The 20,430-nt window shown below is 40.5% G+C and overlaps 1 protein-coding gene across 1 annotated transcript in view; it reads left to right on the top strand.

The window, feature by feature from the left end:
• Positions 1 to 761, top strand: part of PRDM8 (PR/SET domain 8) — a 3,914-nt gene extending 3,153 nt beyond the window's left edge. The window contains exon 4 of the mRNA XM_004383149.2: positions 2 to 761. Coding sequence (XP_004383206.1) covers positions 2 to 589 — 588 coding nt within the window. The 3' untranslated portion in view covers positions 590 to 761. The remainder of the gene's footprint in view (position 1) is intronic.
• Positions 762 to 20,430: the final 19,669 nt, after the last annotated feature.

The following is a 20,430-nucleotide window of genomic DNA, read 5'->3' as shown; positions in this document are numbered from 1 at the left end:
GGGCGGCGGGCAAGGCACCGCGTCGGACGAGCGCAAAAGCGCTTTCTCGCAGCCGGCGCGCTCCTTCTCGCAGCTGTCCCCGCTGGTACTGGGCCAGAAGTTGGGCGCGCTCGAGACGTGCCACCCCGGCGACGGCGTGGGCCCCACCCGACTCTATCCCGCCGCCACCGACCCTCTGGCTGTGAAGCTGCAGGGGGCAGCGGACCTGAACGGGGCCTGCGGGGCCCTGCAGAGCAGCGGCGGAGGCTTGCCCAAGCAGAGCCCCTTCCTCTACGCCACCGCCTTCTGGCCCAAGAGCTCTGCGGCGGCTGCGGGGCCCCTGCAGCTGCAGCTGCCCTCGGCACTCACGTTGCTGCCGCCTTCCTTCACCTCCCTGTGTCTGCCGGCGCAGAACTGGTGCGCCAAGTGCAACGCCTCTTTCCGCATGACCTCCGACCTGGTGTACCACATGAGGTCGCACCACAAAAAAGAGTACGCTCTGGAGCCCTTGGTGAAACGGCGGCGGGAGGAGAAGCTGAAGTGTCCCATTTGTAACGAGTCTTTCAGGGAGCGCCACCACCTCTCCAGGCACATGACCTCGCATAACTGACATGGAAAGGACCCCGGCTTTCCACGCGCGCACACGCACAGTCAAGCCACCTGCAGGAACGAACACAGGACGACATCCACCACAAATTTGAGCCCTGAAACACTCCATTCAGACGCACACACGCGCGCGCACACACACACACACACGGCTTTCTCATTCAAATGATTACCCACCACACACACACACACACGCACGCACACACACACACATACACACGGCTTTCTCATTCAAATGTTTACCCAACACACACACACACACACACACACACACACACACACACACGAAGCAGGATGGTGGATTTTTGATTGGGTGGGTTGTTTGGGGGTTTTCGTTTGAATGCACGCATTTTCACTTACCCAAAAACAAAGGTACATTTTTAAAAATGTCATATATTGCAACATATTGATGCATTTGTCATACGTTTCTACTTAAATTATTAAGCACTTACAGTTTAGATGTAACAATTATATGTGAGGGCAAAATTTATTTTAGATAATAAAGTAAAGGAGGAGGGTGAGATGCTTTCCGCATTTCTGGATGACAGTTTGTGTTCTTACAAAAATAAAACAAATAAAAAGGGGGTTGTGATTCAATTTAAGTTTCCAGGGGGAAGTGCATGTATCATGACATGATTATGGACTTCAATGAAGAATGTCATCAATTATGTAAATATGTATTTCCTTTTAATACAAAGTGTAATTTTGTGCCAGTGAAATGGAGTCTGGATAGTTGAGTGTTTCTTTGTTTTTGGAAAGATTTATTAAACTTTATAGTTTATCCGGGTATGTTGGATGCTTTGACAATAAATGACTATTTTCTTCAAAGCAATTATTTGGAACTTGTTTTTTAAGATATTTTCGGTGGCTACGGGCTGCCCTACTTGCATTTATTTACTCTAAGCCAATTTTGAGCCTCTGAGGAGACAAGATTTGATTATTATTCGGAAAATCCTTAGCTGGAAAATGTTAGGTTTCTTGATCAAAGAACAAATCACTTAGACAAGGATGCTTGCCATGCAGCTAACTTGTCACTGGGATGTCAACATTCCTTTCGACAGTGGAGTGATTAGCATCTTCTTCACAAATGGCCAGAGACAAACAATCTTCAGGCCTGGATCAGGGAGACCAGATGAAAAGTCCGCTTAAAGTTCTACTAGCGATGCTTACACGAAGAGCATCTCCTGGTCCAAGACCTTTCAGCATTCTGTCATTGTCCATTAGGAGATCCTGTGGGGAGTGTTTTTAGAAATCATGTTGAAATGACCATGCTTCAGTGATGGTTTGTGCATCGCAGGGCCCAGCTTTCCTTCCAAAGACTTAAACAGCTGCACAGCCCCTGAAACAAAACTAGACCTGAAAAACATCATAATACAGAAGAACTCTACAAATAACTTTTTTCCTCTCCCCACCCTGGCTATTATGAAAAGTCCCTCTGTGCTCTTCATATACTGACAACAATACTTAATTAAATGGAGTATACATATGTAGATGTATGTGATGTGTCTGGCAACAATTAGACACAAAACAAAAGGAATGAGGATCCTTTACGTCTTAGGGTAGAGTACCCTTAATCCATGGGCATTTTATAGTCACCCTATAGATGAGCTAGAAGCAGTTACTATACTGGTTTATCTATTACAGGAGGTGTATTTTCCCATTTCTTCTTCTTCCTTCACATCCTGCCTACCCTCCCTTATGTCAGAAGGAGGACGCTTGTAAAAAGGCCTGAAATGGAAACGTGAAAAAGGTCTCACTGCAGGCTATTCAATGACTTTATTTAAAAGGGTTTTACAGTCTTCATGGTATTAAGATGACTACAGAGCAGATTATGGTTAGGGCAGGGAACAGGAGTACGGCAAATTGGTATATCCACAGGGAGTGTGACTCTTATTGGTGAGAAAGCAGGTAGGCTCTCTTAAGGTCATCCAGACACTTTTTTTTTCTTTTTAAACTACATTTCTTTGAGGCCTGCTCTTGGTTTTTGTTTTCCTAGGCAACATTTGGATGATCTGATGAACTCATCCCCAGTAAGGTGTGATGAGAGAAGGGGTCTAAAATTCCAGTTCTAACTGCTATTGATGACTAGTAGTAGACTAGTGGGACCTTACATTACTTATTGGCATGATTTAATTTCCCTGCATTTTGGTTTTATCATCTGTAAAATGGGCGAGTCAGGTTCTGCTCTCTTTAAAGTACTACTAGCACTGGGGAAATTATTTTTCTAATGAGCTAATTAGGCTCTAAATGTAAAGGGGGTGTTCTATAGAAAAGACCAAGATTTGTTGTTGAGAATCTTGGTCTTTCATGGGAAAAAAGTGAGAAAAATATTTGAAGATAAATAGAAAATGGGTGTCAAGGGATCCTCAAATCATAATACCTGAGATGTAGACTAAATCATCCATGCCTGGGATACTAGTGAATAGATCTATAGAGCAAAAATCTCTAAAAGCAGTCTAACAACCAATGTTGTCCTACAGCCAAACTTGCCAAGAAACTTGAATACTCTTTCCCTTCTACCCTAATCCTTCAAAATCTTCTCTTCAATACCACTGACTTACTTCATTTCCTGTTGGGTATTCAGACAGGGATGAACTACAAAAAGGTAAACAAATACTGATTTTTGAAAAGGACTTCATTATAATTTGGAATTAGATTTTCTGAAGGATACCTGTAGGCACTCGTTCAGCTTCCCATTTTCTTTTGGATGGTCATTATCTTAATCACACAACTAGGAAGAAAGCTGAGCTTTGGGAGCTACTGCCCAGGCAATTCAGGTAGGTGGGACCATGGCAAACTATTTGGGACTGGGTAGCTATGCTGATCAATCTGCCCTCAAGACCGTTTTGGCGGGAAGTAGCACGGAAAGAGTGCCCAAAGTTAGTTTTGCCTTCAGCCAAGACAAACTCAGAAACAATGTTAATGATGCATTTTCAAGCTTTCAAATGTATTCGAACTCTCTCCTGTATCTGTACTTTCTCAGACTGGAGTTTCCAAAGGTCCATAACCCCGCCCATTTGCCAGGCTAGTTTAGGACCCGGTAAATGTCTACACACTGCTGCAGAGGAAACAGGGTCAGAAGGTCGAGCAATTATACAGCCCAGCTGGTCCCGCGAAGTCCAGGGAGGTGGCCCGAGCTCGGAGTGCTAAGACCGCAACGCCTGAAGATCAAGGAAAAGGAAAAGCCAATGGGTTTGCTGCACAAGCATTTGTTGTGTCCCAATCAGTAGCAGAATATCTGGGACTGACCCGGTACCTAGGTCCCGCGATCTCAAAGCGTGTTCTCGGAGTCCATTCCAAATCCCTCTCCACGTGTCCCTTGACTTCTCTGAGGCGTTTCTGGGTGGGGGATGCCTGGATTGCCCAGGCTGTGTTTGCAGAGTAGGGTGTACGCCCCCAGGCGTGCAGGAACCAGAGGCAGGGGAAGGGACTCGCACACATCCCTGCAGAGTTCGCAAGTGTTTGGGTGACTGAGACGGAAATCAGACTCGCCGGATGAAAGTTCCCAAGGGCCCGACGGCTCTGCGGTTCTCCGACGCGCAGAGTCCCGCGTGTTGCTGCAGCAGTCACGCGGAGCAAGTTGCCAGCATAGATGCGCCGCCGCTGTCCCGCGCCCGGGCTGGGGGATGGGGCGCACAGGTGTCTCGCCTGGTTCCTCACTTCCTCGCTCACCTAACCCATCCCTCACCCTCTAGACACTGGCATCCAGCCAACTCTTATCCTCTATTAAGTTTTCCCTCCGGGTAACTAATCTCTTTGGGCAGCTCTGCCCAGGGAATGTGACCCCGAGTGGGGGAACCTTGAACCCCAGAGACCAGCCGCATCTAGAGAAGGGGCCTGGGAGTGCCGCCCAGATTCCGAGGGCTCCAGTCCCCACAGCAGCCTGGCAGTTTTAGATCAGGCTCTTCCCCGTCGTTCCCTGCCTCGACTGGGATTCCCCTTCGTCCGCCCAGGGAGGAGGAGAGCGCGCGTCCACTAATGGGCTCAGGTGGGTGCACTTCGGAGAGGCCCAGGTATCTCCCGTTCTGAGGCCAACTGCAGAGCTGGGGCGGGAAAGGGAGATGTGGAAGATGGTGCCGGGACGCCGGCCTCGCGTACAGACCGAGAGCGGAGCAAGGATGATGAGCAAGGATCAGCTGGAGAGGTTTTAGGTTTTCTTTATTCTCGCTTTGCCCAACCCCACTTTCTAGCATCAGTTTGCCTCATTCTATGGTTTCTCCAGTTTTCCCTTTCCAATCCCTCTCCACCTCCTCGACCCTTTCCGTCTCTTAATCACTTAAGCAGCTTTGCGTTCCTTTCTGCAGTTTTATGAGAGAATCTCCCTTTGGTGCCTTCCCGACATCCGAACAGCCAAATGCGTGTTAGGGCCGCTGCTCCAACCCAGCGGAAAATTGCCGGCAAGGTCCTGTCAATTAACTGGGCTTTGAGGATTACCCTAGCAGACAGAGATGGACAAGTACCAATTCCCCTAGCGCGCGCGCGCGCGCGCGCGCGCACACACACACACACACACACACACACACACAGTGCCGCTTTCGGAATGGCTCTCCTAGATGAGAAAGCCATCACTGAGAGATTCAGACAGAGGTACCTTTGGCTTTGCTTGGAAATTCCTGTCTTTCCCTGAAGGTGAAAACTAGCTCCAAATGGTGTAGAAAATTTAACCTGTCCATAAACTAAGCTTGGAATGAGAAGAGAAGCTGGACCAGTTCCTTTTTCTCCTCCAAATGCATTTTGGTTGACAGGCAAGCTACCAGGCTGAGAATTTTGAGGCATTCTGGTAGACTGCTAGGCCTGAGTGCCATTTGGCTTTGTAACCTGCATGGGCAGGGAGGAAGGAAGCTCTCTGCCTCTCTGCTTTGCGGATTATAAGGAAAACTTTGCTTTTCCTACTTTAAATCAGAAATCTAGAACTTTCTGGAAACATAGCTATTCTCCAGTATTAGTGGATGAAGAAACTGAACAAAAAATTTCTCTCTTTTAAAAAAAATTTTCTTTGTATTTTTTCATCTCTAGGGTTAGAGGTCTGATACAGGTTTCCTATTAGAATGGCTAAGCTGGTTATGCTAATTATTATTTACTTATCCCTTTTTCAGTGTGTTTATGTATGACTGTACTGGACTATACATGAATGCATGTTTGTATATATGCATATATATATAGGAATAGATACCAGTATGTGTGTGCAGGTAGATGCAAGCAAACAGACCTATATACCTACATACATGAACATAAATATATTTCAGAATACTCACATATATGTATACCACTGCCAAGCATTATTCTAAGCACTTTCCATATGTTAATTTGGTTTAATTCTCATAACCTACCAAGAGGCAGGTTACCAAGGGTTCCACTTCATCTTGTTTTAGGATTGTGGGGTTAATATGGCTGCCACCCTGGAACAGAAAGATGAGATATAATACAGAGTAATGGAAACAATAGTGGCTCTTAAGTCAGGAGACCTGCTCCAAATGTCTTTTCATCTTTGTATCTCAGTTTTCTTTACTAGAACATGTGGATGATACTACCTATTGGTTTATCACACACATGTGTCTTGAAAAGCAAATAAAGTCATTTCTGTAGAAGCTTTTTATTATATTAAACATGATTGACTTCCCTGTTGGGGAAAGAGATATGCTTTTAGCCTCAACCTATCTTCTTCAGATGGTTAGCATACTGTAGTACCTCTATAAGACATCCACTGGGCCTTGAATTCCTTTAATGATCTTCGCTCCTTGCTAACTACAAGGTGGAAGTAACAGCTTATTTTGTGGATGTGAATGTAACTACTCAGTGCTTCTCATGTCCCAAGCTTACAGGAGGGTCACATATTTGAGACCTAAACATTTGAGAAATAAAATCAAGCAAGCCTATATAGGTCCAAGCATGTATATGTAGTTTTAATTACTTAGCTGTAATAATACTAAGTTCCCAGTACTTAAAAATTAGAAACCAGCATAATGCTAAGGATGAAACGGGTTGTAAGTAAGAGCAGCCCTAGCTGTAATTTACCCAGCTTCTGAAAGGATGGTCAAAATGCAGAAGAGTAGCCCATTCTCCTCCCTAGATACCATGTAACAAATGGCAGGAATTGCTTAGAGGACTATGCTGCGCTCAGTGCTTCATGAAGACAACCCTTGGTCTGCAGGTCATGATGATCCATGATCAATACTCATCCATCAATTAATATCATCAGAAAGGGGCTCCTGACTCCAGCTCAAGTTTTTTAGTGTTTTAAAATGGACCTTGAGCTATAATGTGTTATTTTATCATACCTACTCGAAAGGATGCATACAGTATCTTTTTATTTTCCCCAAGTTCTTGAGAGAATAAATTCTTGGGGGGTAATATGTAGATCCTTTGTAAACAAGAACAAGGATCAGATTTGGAAGAGAAATCATAGAATGAAAAGTAACTAACTCTATCAGTTCTTTGTCCCTCACTTCTCTTCCCAGAAACGTCATGCCAAATTCCAAATCCCTTACATTCTCTTTTTTGCCTTTTCTCTGGAGAACCACAGGCTTGTAGATTTCAGGGCAGAAATCAGTTCCCAAATCCCTCTTTGCTGGAGCCGTATGCAGACCTACTGAGGAAGCTGAAATCCGGACACATGCACTATAGTCATTTTCCTCTGGAATTCACCCCTGGGTGGGTGTGCTCATGTTGTACTATCCCCTGTGTAACCCAAAGTAGCTTTTTTTCTGTTTTGTTACTTTTTTTGTGAAGTGTGAAACTTTAAAAAAAAAGAAAAAAAAATCGATTACTTCTTTTCTCCCAGACAAACAAATGAAATAAGATCTGTTTTCCCCTCTGGCAAGATTTCACTGGGTCTTGGAGAAAGACAAACACAGCCAAACAGCGACACCCAGCCCAGAAAAGGATGCAAATTATGCAGTTAGAAAAATCTTAGTAGCCAGACTGTTCATTCCTTCTCTAGGTTCAGGGGTTCAGAGTAGGAGCCAAGTGAGGGTGAGGGAAAGAAAATAAAGGGAATATTACTGCAAGGTCCCTTCTAGAAAGATAAAAGTCAGCGTTCTGGGAGAGGTTAATTCTACTTTTCATTTAAAATGCTTTCGGCAACAGTTCAAGTTAAACTGGTTTAGTAGAGCTGGATAAATAGTGAATGACCTAAGGCTTATCTTAATCAGCAGGTAATCTGCTCTCAGAGGAGCCCTGGTGGAGCAATGGTTAAATGCTCTGCTGGTTATCGAAAGGTTGACAGTTCCAGCCCACCCAGCAGCTCCTAGGGAGAAAAGTCCTATTGATCTGCATCTGTAAAAATTATAGCCTAGGAAACCCAAAGGGGCAGTTCTACTCTGTCACATTGACTCAAGGGTACCTAACAACAGTATGCTCTATAAAGGTCATCTCAGAACCTCCCATCTTCAGCTGCCTCTTGCCTTTAGACTTTCTTAGATCTCTAGTCTTTTCCTCTTCAGCAAAGAAGTAGTGTCCAAAATTCCCACTTGTATGAATAAATAGCAAGGAAAAAGAGTTTGCATGAAGCTATTTTCTCCTCCATTGACTTTTTAAGGCCTAATTTCTAATTTGGGAACAGCCTAAGCAAAGATGAGGTATTGGTATGCAGAGGTCCTTCCTCATCAGGGGGGAAAATGCCAAATCAGAAATCTTTGGTCGCTCCGTCTTGGAGGCAGCACTTGAAAGTGTTTTTTAAGCCTCCAACCATGCCTAAACTTAAAACCAGGAGATATTTAGACAACAAGAGAACCTAGCTTTCAAAAATCTAATCCCATGCATAGTATAGATAACAGCATGATAAAACAAGTCTCATCAAGTTGCATGATTGCCAGCAGCTCACATCTGAATTTCTTAAATCCTTTATAAATATTCAAAATGTATTTATTTTGGTATCAGGCCAATTTTATAACACCTTAGGATTTCAGATATGTATAACTGCAGATTTGATTCTGCTCTGGGATGGGAGTTCTTCACTGAACATATTTTGGAAGAAGAAATTTAAAGTTTAATATGTACAACTTCCAACTCCTTGTCATATCAGCTGTTTACAACAACCTGCTCAGGGACCCAGGAGGGTAGTCAATTTACAAATCAGACAAGGAAACTGAAGCAAGGAGGAGACCTCTGACGATGACTTCACAGTCTCCTGGACTTAGTAAGCAAAAGACTCCAAGAGAAGATAGTTTCCACAAGGCTCCCATTCTCAGAGATTTTCATTATAAATGATAGGATATTAATAGCTCAGAGAGGAGAAAAAGTGACAATATCTATAGGACATTATTGAGGTCCCAGAGGAAGAGATTTCTCTAAATCACCTAGGTAGCTCATTAAAAATGCAGATTCCCAGTGGCACTTCCGGAGATTTGATGGCACTCAGGTGGGGTTCAGAGTCTTGCATTTTAAACACTCATCCCCAGGAAGTCCTAGTGCCGGTGGTTTTTGGTTCACATTTTGAGAAACTGAGAAGGGGTTAGAACAGTAATAAGCTCTATAGAGATTTAAATAAAAATATAGGATACCTCAGTCTAGACAACTGCTAAGTTCCTGAAATACTGAAGGTAAACTGAATTTGTGTTATAAATATAGATTTTTTTTATGTGTTTATCTTCAGTGACGTTCTTTGTTTAAGACTGGTTTTCACTTCCTGGTGATTCAGAACATGTTGACATTTTCCTCCTCCTTTCACAGTCAAAGGGTCTTGGTGGCACAGTGGTTAAGCACTCAGCTGCTAACCAAAAGGAAAGCAGTTGGAACCCACCAGCGGGTCCGCGGGAGAAAGATGTGGCAGTCTGCTTCCAGAAGGATTTACAGCCTTGGAAACCCTATGGTGCGATTCTACTCTATCCTATAGGGTCACAATGAGTCTAAATAGACTCAACCATAAAGTGTTTGGTTTGGTTTGGTTTGGGTTTCCCACTCAAGTCTGTGTCATTACTGTGAACAATATATGTATATAAATTAAATGTATGAGAAAACCCCTGTTTAAGAAAACCTTCAAGCTAAGTTTTTATGGAAATTTAAAGGATATTTATGTATCATTAGCTTCTGAAAGATTTATTTTTAATTCTTTTCTTTTCGAGCTATTAGATTTTCTACAATTGGGTCACAACTTGTTTGTATGTATGTATCCACGACTTTTATACCAACTCAGACTCTGAAACCAAGCTCCCAAGAACACTCCCCAGCCCTGTTTTTTGAATGGTTAATAGCAGCGGAATTGAAAAACTCTGGAGTGAGCAGTTTGCTCCCTGCTCCAGCTTGCTGCACTGTCTCCAATGCTGCCCACCAGTCAACAACTGCTGTTTCTCTGCCAGCCAGTGCCCGCACAGAGGCTGCCAGTTTCTGATGTGAAGTGATTCCAAGCCTCTGTTCATTCAGAAGCAACTCCTCTTGCAGATGCTACTGGTGCCAGGGAAATAGACTCCTTCCATTCTTTGCTCCATCCCACTTCATATACTAACTCTTTTACTCAGCCCCCTTCAATCCAGGACTCAGGCCTGATTCTGAGGGCCGTGGGATAGGAGAGTCTGGAAGTAACAATCACCCATCAGCTCTGATTTTGTCCATTATCCCTGAACACATAATGGGCTCCTTGAGAGTATTTTTTTATGATAATCCTATCTCATGAGGTTTCTATATAAGTCCAGCTATGTCTGAAATAAAGGGTAGATGAAGCCTAATATTGGGGCAATAGCTATAAGATAATTTTAAAGTCCACATAGGTTTTATTAGCAGAGAATCCTGCTAAAAAAATTAGATTAGATGTCAGAAGATTTAATATCTAATCTCATTCTGGCTCATTTTGGATTCCCTAGTTCTGTGACCTTGGATGAACTAACTTCTCTAAGCCTCAGTCTTCTCATCTGTAAGATGAGAGAGTGAGACTAGATCAGAGCTTCTTAGACTTTAAGGTTCATAATAATTACCAAGAAGCTTAAAAAACTGAGCTGGTTCCATTTCTGGAGATTCAGAATTAGGGAGTCAGTGACCCTGTATAGGAATTTGCATTTTAATAAGCCCTCTGGGGGATTATCTAACCACCTTTGGGAAATATTTGTCAGAAAGTGGTTCTCCACTCTAGTCTCATATGGAAACATTTGGAAAGTTTAAAAAAATTATTCATAGCGCTCCTACTCCAAATAAATTTATCAGAATATCTGGGTGTGGGGTCTGGGCATTGCTGTGCTTTAGAAGTTCTCTTGGGCAACGGGAATTGAGAATCAGTATATTAGATAATTTCTAAGAAGTCTCCTGAGCTCTAGAACTATGACTTTCAATCCAGACTCCTTGGTTCTGTACCACAGTACCTCAGTTTATAAACATGGGGCATGCTGTGTATACAAATTTACTAGTCAAATAGTTTGCTAAAACCTATCTGACAGTCGATTCCGACTCATAGTGACCCTATAGGACAGAGTAGAACTGCCCGATAGAGTTTCCAAGGAGCGCCTGGTGTATTCCAACTGCTGATCTTTTGGTCAGCAGCCGTAGCTCTTAATCACTATGCCACCAGGGTTTCCGTAAAGAAAATAGTTTTATTATTAGTTCAGAACCAGTATAACTAGAAGTATAAAATCTGTTGCCGTCCAGTCGATTCCAACTCATAGCAACCCCATAGGACAGAGTAGAATTGCCCCCTAGAGTTTCCAAGGTGTGGCTGGTGGACTTGAACTGATGACCTTTTGGTTAGCAGCACGGCTTTTAACCACTGCGCCACCAAGGTTCCAGCTGTAAGTATAGACATAAATAAAGTAAAACAAACAAACAAAAAAAGCATTAACTATACCAAAAAGAAAAAGAAACAAGTATGTGAGTTAGCAATTTTTCAGTAATGATTGAAAACTGGCCATAGAATTAAGTACTACATTTTAACATACCATGATCTCTTAAGGATGGGTGTTTTAAGAGCAGGACTAAGAAAATTTTTGATGCTTTTTTCTATCAGTAATAAACAACAAACTTGATTTCAATTATAACAAATCACTATCAAATTTTCAATGTGATCATGTAGATTTAATCTGAATTTTAATTGTGGGCATACTTTAAGCAGAATTTATTATTTGAATTTTCATGCTGGTTTAATAACACAAGCCTGCCCCCTCTCCTAATACATCCCTAATATCCTATCTGTTTTTTGGAGGGTTTCCTTAATCTTAATTTTTAACTGGGTCCTGCTCAGAAGAGAAAGACTGCCATCACATACTCTGGGAAAATAAATCAATAAATAAAATTTAGACTGTAAAGACAAAGACTTATTGCCACCTAGTGGAAAACAGACAGAATCCTCTGATTGTAGTTCAACTTTTAAACCCACAAATGATTAATACAAGAAATTTTTAAAATTTTTTTTATAATGAATAATTATGCCATAATAATTAAAAGCTATCTTCCATGCTTGGTGGCTACAAAACTTTTAGATTTTATGCTATAGATTCTTAATTTTTATTGAGCAGCCACTCATAATGATATTGCTATATGCTGAGTGATAAAGCTGAACATTTCTCAAAACTTTTAGCTAAAGTGACAAAAAAAAATATGAAAAAGTATACCATCCATAGAAGGTCATAGTATAGTAAACAATCAGTGTAATACAGCTGACTGAGCTTGGGCAAGTTACGTTTCTGGACCTATTTCTTCATCTGAAAAGATGGGTTTGAACTAGATGATTTACAAGATATTTTCAATTCTAAAATTATCTAATTATATATTTATAATATGCAGTTATATTTTATTAAGCTCAAAGTCTTTTAAATAATGAGATGAGTGCCCAAATTTGGTTTAAGAAGTAGTGTTGGTAAGTTAATATGTGTGTGTGTCTGGAATACTGTTTCAGCATAGTACTAAAAGAGGCTCATTAATGGGAAGGAAGTTCCTATCTATTTATTTGGTTGCCAGGTACCCAGAAGTTTTTTTTTTTTCCCATAAGAGTAAGGTGACCTGGCTAATTTTAACTTCAGTAATTACATTCTATCCAGCTAAGTTATCTATGCAGCTTCTGTTTGGATATAGCATCCTTTATTGTTTCCTGTCTTAAACTTCTAGAAAGTTACTATTAACTGATTTACAGTTGCTGACCTTTAACAGACATGGAGGATGATAGGAACTACTTGGTAATTCTGTAAGAGCCTTTCTTACCATAGAGCAGGGAAGGAAAGGAGAGTTTAAAGATACTTCCCTTTAAGTAGCTCTTGGTATGTCCCAAGCATGTCACAATCCTTAATTAGTTAACCATACCATGTGCATGCACTCTGAGAAGGTCCTATTTCAGATGATGTAACTCAGAGAGCTTAAGTTATCAAATTGTTTTGCTTCAGATTGTTGGATACAATTTCTTTTTCTGCAGCGTTAAGATAGAAGTAAAACTGAAAGGTTTTGCCTTTCAGATAAGATGGGCATAATGTGAAAATGCCAATCAGTCTATGGGAAATAAGGAAGTATGTTAAATTAGTAGGTGTCATAAAATATTACAGATAGGTGGTTTTCTATAATCACTCAACTTTTAAATAATTAGTTGTGAGAAACTTCACATTATAGGAGTAGTAAAAAAAAAAGTTATAGTACATAAAAAAGAGTGATATCAAATTTCTGCTTAAGGCACACAGGAATGCTAGTTGTAACATTTCTAGTAACTTCCTTTGCTTCTTTTTCCTTCCCATTCTCACAAAAAAAAAAAAAAGAGAAGAAAGGAAAAGGGAGAATGGTAAAATTTCCAGATTACACTTACTCTGAGTAAATTCTGGGAGAGTTGCTTCTGACAGAGAAGGTATTCAGGATCTCTTTTTTTCTTCCTGTTATAGTTGTTAGGTGCCATCCAGTCAGTTCCGACTCATAGCAACCCTATGTACAACAGAACGAAACACTGCCCAGTCCTACCACAACCTCATAATCATTGTTATGCTTGAGCCCATTGCTGCAGCCTCTGTGTCAGTCCATCTTGGTGAGGGTCTTCCTCTTCTTCGCTGACCCTCTACTTTACCAAGCATGATGCCCTTCTCTAGGGAATGATCTCTCCTGATAACATGTCCAAAGTATTTGAGACATAGCCTCACCATCCTTGCTCCTAAGGAGCATTTCTGGTTGTCCTTCTTTCAAGACAGATTTGTTCATTCTTTTGGCAGTCTGTGGTATAGTCAATATTCTTCACAAACACCACAATTCAAAGGCATCAATTTTTCTTCGGTCTTCCTTATTCATACTGTCCAACTTTCGCATACATATGAGGCGATTGAAAACACCCTGGCTTGGGTCAGGTGCACCTTGGTCTTCAAGTTGACATTTTTGCTTTTCAACACTTTAAACAAGTCTTTTGCAGTAGATGTGCCCAATACAATGCGTCGTTTGATTTCTTGACTGCTGGTTCCATGGGTGTTGATTGTGGATCCAAGTAAAATGAAATCCTTGACAATATCAGTCTTTTCTCTGTTGATCATGATGTTGCTTATTGGTCCAGTTGTGAGGATTTTTGTTTTCTTTATGTTGAGGTGTAATCCATACTGAAGGCTGTGGTCTTTGATATTCATGAGTAAGTGCCTCGAGTCTTCTTCACTTTTAGCAAGCAAGGTTGTGTTGTTTGCATAACACAGGTTGTTAATGGGTCTTCCGCCAATCGTGATGCCCCATTTTTCTTCCTAGACACTGTTTTTGTGTGTTCTCTTTATTAATAATTGACTCCTAGATACATCTTATGGTACTCGTTGCTGCCCATTTACCTATTCTGTTTTCCAAACATATGAAACACCAAAAAAAAAAAAAAAAAACTGTAATTCCCAAACAAGAAACTGCAAATGACCTGCCTTCTTAGAACTCATAACACTTCATCCTCTCTTGCTTTTTTCTCTAGAAGTTAGTTCATAACCAAACCCACCTACTAGCAGAGGCAAAACTTTCAGTTTATAATATGAAACATTCTTTAAGTTATCAGCTTATGTGGCTGCCTCACATCACTTTCATTATCAATGTCACCAGCTTATTATACATCTTCTAATTCCTCAGGTAGGTAGCTTTGTCAAGAAAATACAAGAGAAAGGTACCACCTCCTGAAACATCAGCTGGATGTGACAATGACAAATTAAAGGTCATGACACATGTCATTAGGAGAGCAATTTCTATAGATTTGCAAAAAAAGAAAAAATAACTCAGATTGACGCATGACTTAGATTTCAACATAATTTAATATATCTGTTCCTTGAATTGATAGTGTGTCAACTGATTGCCATTCTTATGCCTTTCTAAGATAGAATTTTTTCTCTAAATTGTACTGGAACAGCCTAAATAACAAAAATAATGAGGATATGATGTCTGTCAAAGAGAAAAATTAGTAACAGATATCCTACTTTAATTTTAAAGTTTTCTTACCCATGAAACCAAATATTCACTGTAAAGAAATTCTTGACCAAAATAAATCCTGCAAGTGGCTTTTCCTTCACCCAAAGTTGCTAATCTTTTCTTTCCTGTTTGAAGCTAGGCTTAGTAAATTTGAATTTCAAAAGGTATAACTGGGGAGAAGGCCAGAGACCACCTTGTGACCTGATATCAGTTGATCTCAGTACAATGGGGAGGGCAGGGCTCACTGAATTGTATTAAGATTAGCCAGTGGTCAATCTTCTATATTTCTCCCTCCTCTTCTCTTTGTAAGCCTCATTTTACCCAGCTTACTTAGAGCCATTTTGTTTTTCTGGAATCAAAATATATCCCTATATGCATATAGATTACTGCTTAGAATAAAACTCTTGTTTCAATTTCATAGAGTTTTGATTATTTTTAACATGTCCTATCAAGTAAACTATAATTACAGTATCTCATTTCAGTTAAAGAAGGTTTCCAAAGTGCAGACATGGAATGGATAATTTAAAAGGTAACTTTCTTTTGATTGCATTAATTTTTTCTTTTTCTCATCCAGATGCACATTCATTTGATGCATATTCCATAGAAGCCGAGTTACAGAAATTCAAAGGTTTTTGTCATAATAAATGAGAAGAGATTTCCAAAATCATGCATAATAAATTTCAGGCATTTTCTATGGCTCATCATGGAAAGAACTTGTAGTATAATGTAATAATGTGGAAATACTATTGGTACTCAAAAATGGGAGACTGTTAAGTTGGACAATGTCCTAGAAATATAGGCAAAACTTAAAAAAGTTCTTTCTGATAAAATATGTCTAGTTAGGTGTAAAATGTTTTATTAACCTTCAATTCTGTTGTACACATACATACATACTCATGATAACCTGCTTTATATTGAACTAAACATTCATTTGGCAAGCAGCCTAGAATATTCTAGTTTTCTAAGAGTCAGATGCCCCAGAGATTCAAAGTCTTTGTTTCTTTTTCAATATCTCAAATCATAAAAATCATTTATTTTCTTGTTTCTGCATGCTAAGAAAATATATTAATAGACAGTTACAAGGCTGCTTAAAATGCTTTCTGTATCTATGCACCTCTAAAGCCTTTGGGAATTATATCTGATATTTTTAATACTTCTGTGTACTATGTACTTGAATGGAGCACTGGTGGCTCAGTGGTTAAGAGCTCAAGCTGCTAACCAAAGGGTCGGCAGTTCAAATCCACCAACCACTCCTTGGAAACCCTATGGGGCAGTTCTACTCTGTCCTATAGGGTCACTATGAGTTGGAATCTACTTGACGGCAATGGATTTGATTTTTCTGGTGTACATGAATGGATGTACTTGGCTTCTAGGTGCTTTGAGAAAAGTCGCAAGTTTTTATTTCTTCTTAGATTGGTGAGGAGACCTGGTGGCGCAGTGTTTAAGCACACAGCTGCTAACTGGGAAGTTGGTGGTTTGAGCCCACCATCTGCTCTGCAGGAGGAAGATGTGGCAGTCTGCTTCTGTAAAGATTTACAGCCTTAGAAACCCTATGGGGCAGTTCTGCTCTGTCCTATAGGGTTGCTATGAGTCAGAATTGGCTCAACAGCAACGAGTTTTGGTTATATTGGTGAGGTCAAACTTGTTAAATCAGGGTTCAGAATCATTGGCTAGGTAGCTGATAGGGATGATCATTTAGGTACTGAAATTCCTGACAAGGAGTGACCACTGCCTTTCCTTACCCTTTAGGTCATGTTGGGAGATGGAGTGAAAACAGGTATTAGAGTCAGAAAGACCTTGGCATACCACTTAGCAGTTGTATTCTGATGCAATATGTGCTGTTGGCAAGTCACCTTACTTTTCTGAACTTCAGTTTTTTTTCCACTGTAAACTGGAATATTGAAAATCATACAGAGTTGTTGTCAAGATTAGAGATAAAATATAGAAAATCCAAGTCACATCATAGGCACTAAATACATAAAAATTATTATTTTCATAATCTCCTTTTGTAGGTCTTTGTGAATTTTCCATTATCTTGGTTTCTCAACTTTACGGTATAAACTCTTTTCTTACCTTTATTAATGAAAGGAGGTATCTTCTATACTCCTTCTGTGCAAGGTAAAGGTTGTTGTCAGGATAACTGAAAATAGATGTCCTAGAATATACAGTGTTCCTTTCCTTGTGAATGATAGATGGAAAATTAAGACAAAAAATGTTAAAGTCCCGATTATGGACTCCTCCATTCTAAGGAGTAGATTCATTATTGCTCCTAAACATCTTGGGTAAAAATCCACTCCTCCAGCTGCCTTTGGAAGCTCACCACTCTAGAGCTCCCTTCCCTGGTGGTCCAATGGAGCCCAGGAATGTTGGCCTGTAGGGCACTCTGCCAGACCTGTTTGCTTGCTCAAGCTTGGAGTGAGCAGCATGGGTGGTCCTGATAAGCTGGCTATTTAAAAGCATAAGATACATTCTGAGCATTTGTATATGCTGGTGAGAGATGTTGTCAAGTGGTCACTATGAAATCTGCATTCTAAAGGAATAAAAACATAAATTTTATTAGCCCTCTATCCTATTAAAGCCCTAAAATATAATTATATATATTTCCCAACAATCCTTTACCTAGCCCTTCAAGTCTCCTTTCTCTAAATTACCTAGGTTCTATAAGAATTTAAACAAAAGTTGCTATGTTATAAGGAAAACAAAACAAAACAAAACTCATGGCCCTATAGTTCCTATTCGAAAACAGAGCTGAGCAAAGAGAGAGAGAGAAAACAAAAACAAAAATATAGAAGGTCAGATTCAATCCTTGTTTACTTTAGTCTCAGTCTGAATTAAGCTAGAGGTATAGATGAAATGTAAATAAAATTAATACTAGTTTTTCACAACCTTATTCTGTTTTCATATTTCTCTCAATAGGTGTGGGGTTGAGCTAGCAGAGGTTTTCAGCAGTTATCAGTTATAAAATAATAATCAGTTATATAATAATAATAATAATATTATATTAGTTGGGGAAGAACTATAAAGTGCTGCTTCCCAAAATCTCCTAACCTCAAGATGATAACTTATTTGACAATTTTCCTGGGTTAGAAGAAATGAAATAATCATTCAGGGAATTCTCATATGATCTCTGGAAATAACACAGAATTTTTATGTTTGTAGGCTATCTTAGTTATCTAGTGCTGCTATAACAGACATACCACAAGTGCGTGGCTTTAACAAACAGAAATTTATTTTCTCACAGTTAGGAGGCTAGAAGTCCTAATTCAGGGTGCCGGCTTTAGGGGAAGGCTTTTTCCTTCTGTCAGCTCTGGAGGAAGGTCCTTGTCTTTTTTGAGCTACTGCCCCTGAGCGATCTTCATGTGGCTTGACATTTCTCTTCCCACATCTCTGCTTGCTCACTTGCTTGTTTAATTTCTTTTATATGTCAACATAGATTGACTTAAAACATACCCTACACCAATCCAGTCTCATTAACATAACAGATACAACCCATTCCCAAATGGGATAATAACCACAGACATAGAGGCTAGGATTTACAACACATATTTTTTGGGGACACAATTCAATCCATATTTCACCCTTTGTCCCCCTCCACGTTCATGTCCTTACCATATGCAAAACATATTCACCCCATCACCTTATCCTAAAAGTTTTAAATTAACTCCAAGTCCAAAAGCTTATCTTCTGAATCATCTAAATCAAATATGGATGAGAACTTAGGCATATTCTATCCTTGGGCAAAATTCCTCTTCATCTGTGAACCTGTAAAATCTATACTACAAGTTATCTGTTTCCAAAGCACAATGGTGGAACAGGCACAAGGTAGACATTGCCATTACAAATGGGAAAAATTTGAGGGAAAAGAGGGATAACTGGCACTAAGCAAGTCCAAAACCCAGAAGAATTAATTACATTAGCTCTCAAGGCTTGAAAATAATCCTCTCTTCTCTGAGACCCTCTGGGCAATGGCTCCGTTCTCCAGACTCTGGATGTTGTCCATGATGTCTGGATTCTGGGTGGAGGCCAGTCAGCTCTGGGCTTAAGATACGCCTCCCAGGCCTTCTGGTATGGCAACTCTGTTCCCTCAGCTTTAGGTGGCCCCAACATTCTCCTAGTTCATCTAAGTGGCAACCCCACCCCCTTGACCCTGGCAGGCCCCATTCTTCTGCCTCTTAGGCATGGAAGCCCCTCCCCCTCAGCTTTGTGCAGGGATCCCATTCCCCTGGCACACCTTAATGGCAGCCCCACTCTTCAGAACCAAGTTGTGAAGATCCGGTTCTTTGAAACCTAGGAGGCTGTGGCACCACCCTTTGAGATCCAGTAGACCATGTCCCACCCTTAACCGAGAAGGCCCTGCATTCCATGCTCCTTCAAATAGTTCTGTTGATCTATGAGATGCTTCAGGATGGTCTTTTTCTTTTCTTAGAAGATAACAGATGTAGCTCCTTTTGCTTGTTTACTGCCTGTATAATTCCAAGAGGCAGACAGCATTCTTTCCTTCTGTTCTTTCTCTGTCCCTTTTAGTCTAAGCTGATGAGTGTTCTGCTGTGGTAGTTGGTTAGATCTATCAGTTACAGCTTTAATCTCTTTAACAAAAGATTGTTTAACCATGTCCTTGGTCAACATTGTAGGACGCAGGTCCTTAGTCTGCACAAGATTTTCCAAATCTTTAAATTGTGTTTTCATTTTGCACAGTTCATTTTTAACCCCATCGCTTTCTTCTCGGATTTTACTATGAGTGGTGAGGAGAAATCATGCGGTCCCTTTAAGGTATGGCTTAGAAATCTCATCAGCCAGATATCCAAGTTCATCGCTTACAAGTTCTACCTTCCATCAAACATTTGAATATATTTCAGACAAATCCTTTGCCACTGCATAAAAAGCATCGTTTTTCCTCCATTGTCCAAAACATGTTCTTCATTTTCTTTCAAAGCCTCACCAGAAGCATGTTTAACATCCGTACTTCTTGCAACATTCTGTTGCACATTTCATGTGTATACTCTGATACCATCTAGATTTTTCTGTAGCTCTCCTCACTTCCTTCTGAGCCTTCACAAGAATTCCCTTTGACATTCATATTTCTACCAAAGGTCTCTTCAATGCAATCTAGACTTTTACTACTGATGTTGTTGTTAGATGCCGTCAGGTTGGGTTTACCTCTTAGAAACCCTGTGTACAACAGAAGGAAATGCTGCCTGGTCCTGCACCATCCTCACAATCGTTGCTATATTTGAGCCCATTGTTGCAGCTACTGTGTCAATCCATCTCGTAGACAGTTTTTCTCTTTTTTGCTGACCCTCTGCTTTACCAAGCATGATGTCCTTCTTCAGAGACTGGTTACTCCTGTTAACTTGTCTAACATACGTGAGAAGTCTCGTCATCCAGCTTCTGAGGAGCATCCTGGTTGTACTTCTTCCAAGACAGATTTGTTTATTCTTCTGGCAGTTCATGGTATATTCAATACTCTTTGTCAACACCATAAGTCATATGTATCAATTCTTCTTCAATCTTTCTTATTCATTTTCCAGCTTTCACATG

Source organism: Trichechus manatus, unplaced genomic scaffold (assembly GCF_000243295.1).
Source record: "Trichechus manatus latirostris isolate Lorelei unplaced genomic scaffold, TriManLat1.0 scaffold00105, whole genome shotgun sequence".
NCBI classification, from domain to species: domain Eukaryota; kingdom Metazoa; phylum Chordata; class Mammalia; order Sirenia; family Trichechidae; genus Trichechus; species Trichechus manatus.
The sequence above is the reverse complement of the archived record's forward strand: the minus strand, read 5'-3'. Positions and strand labels throughout refer to the sequence as shown.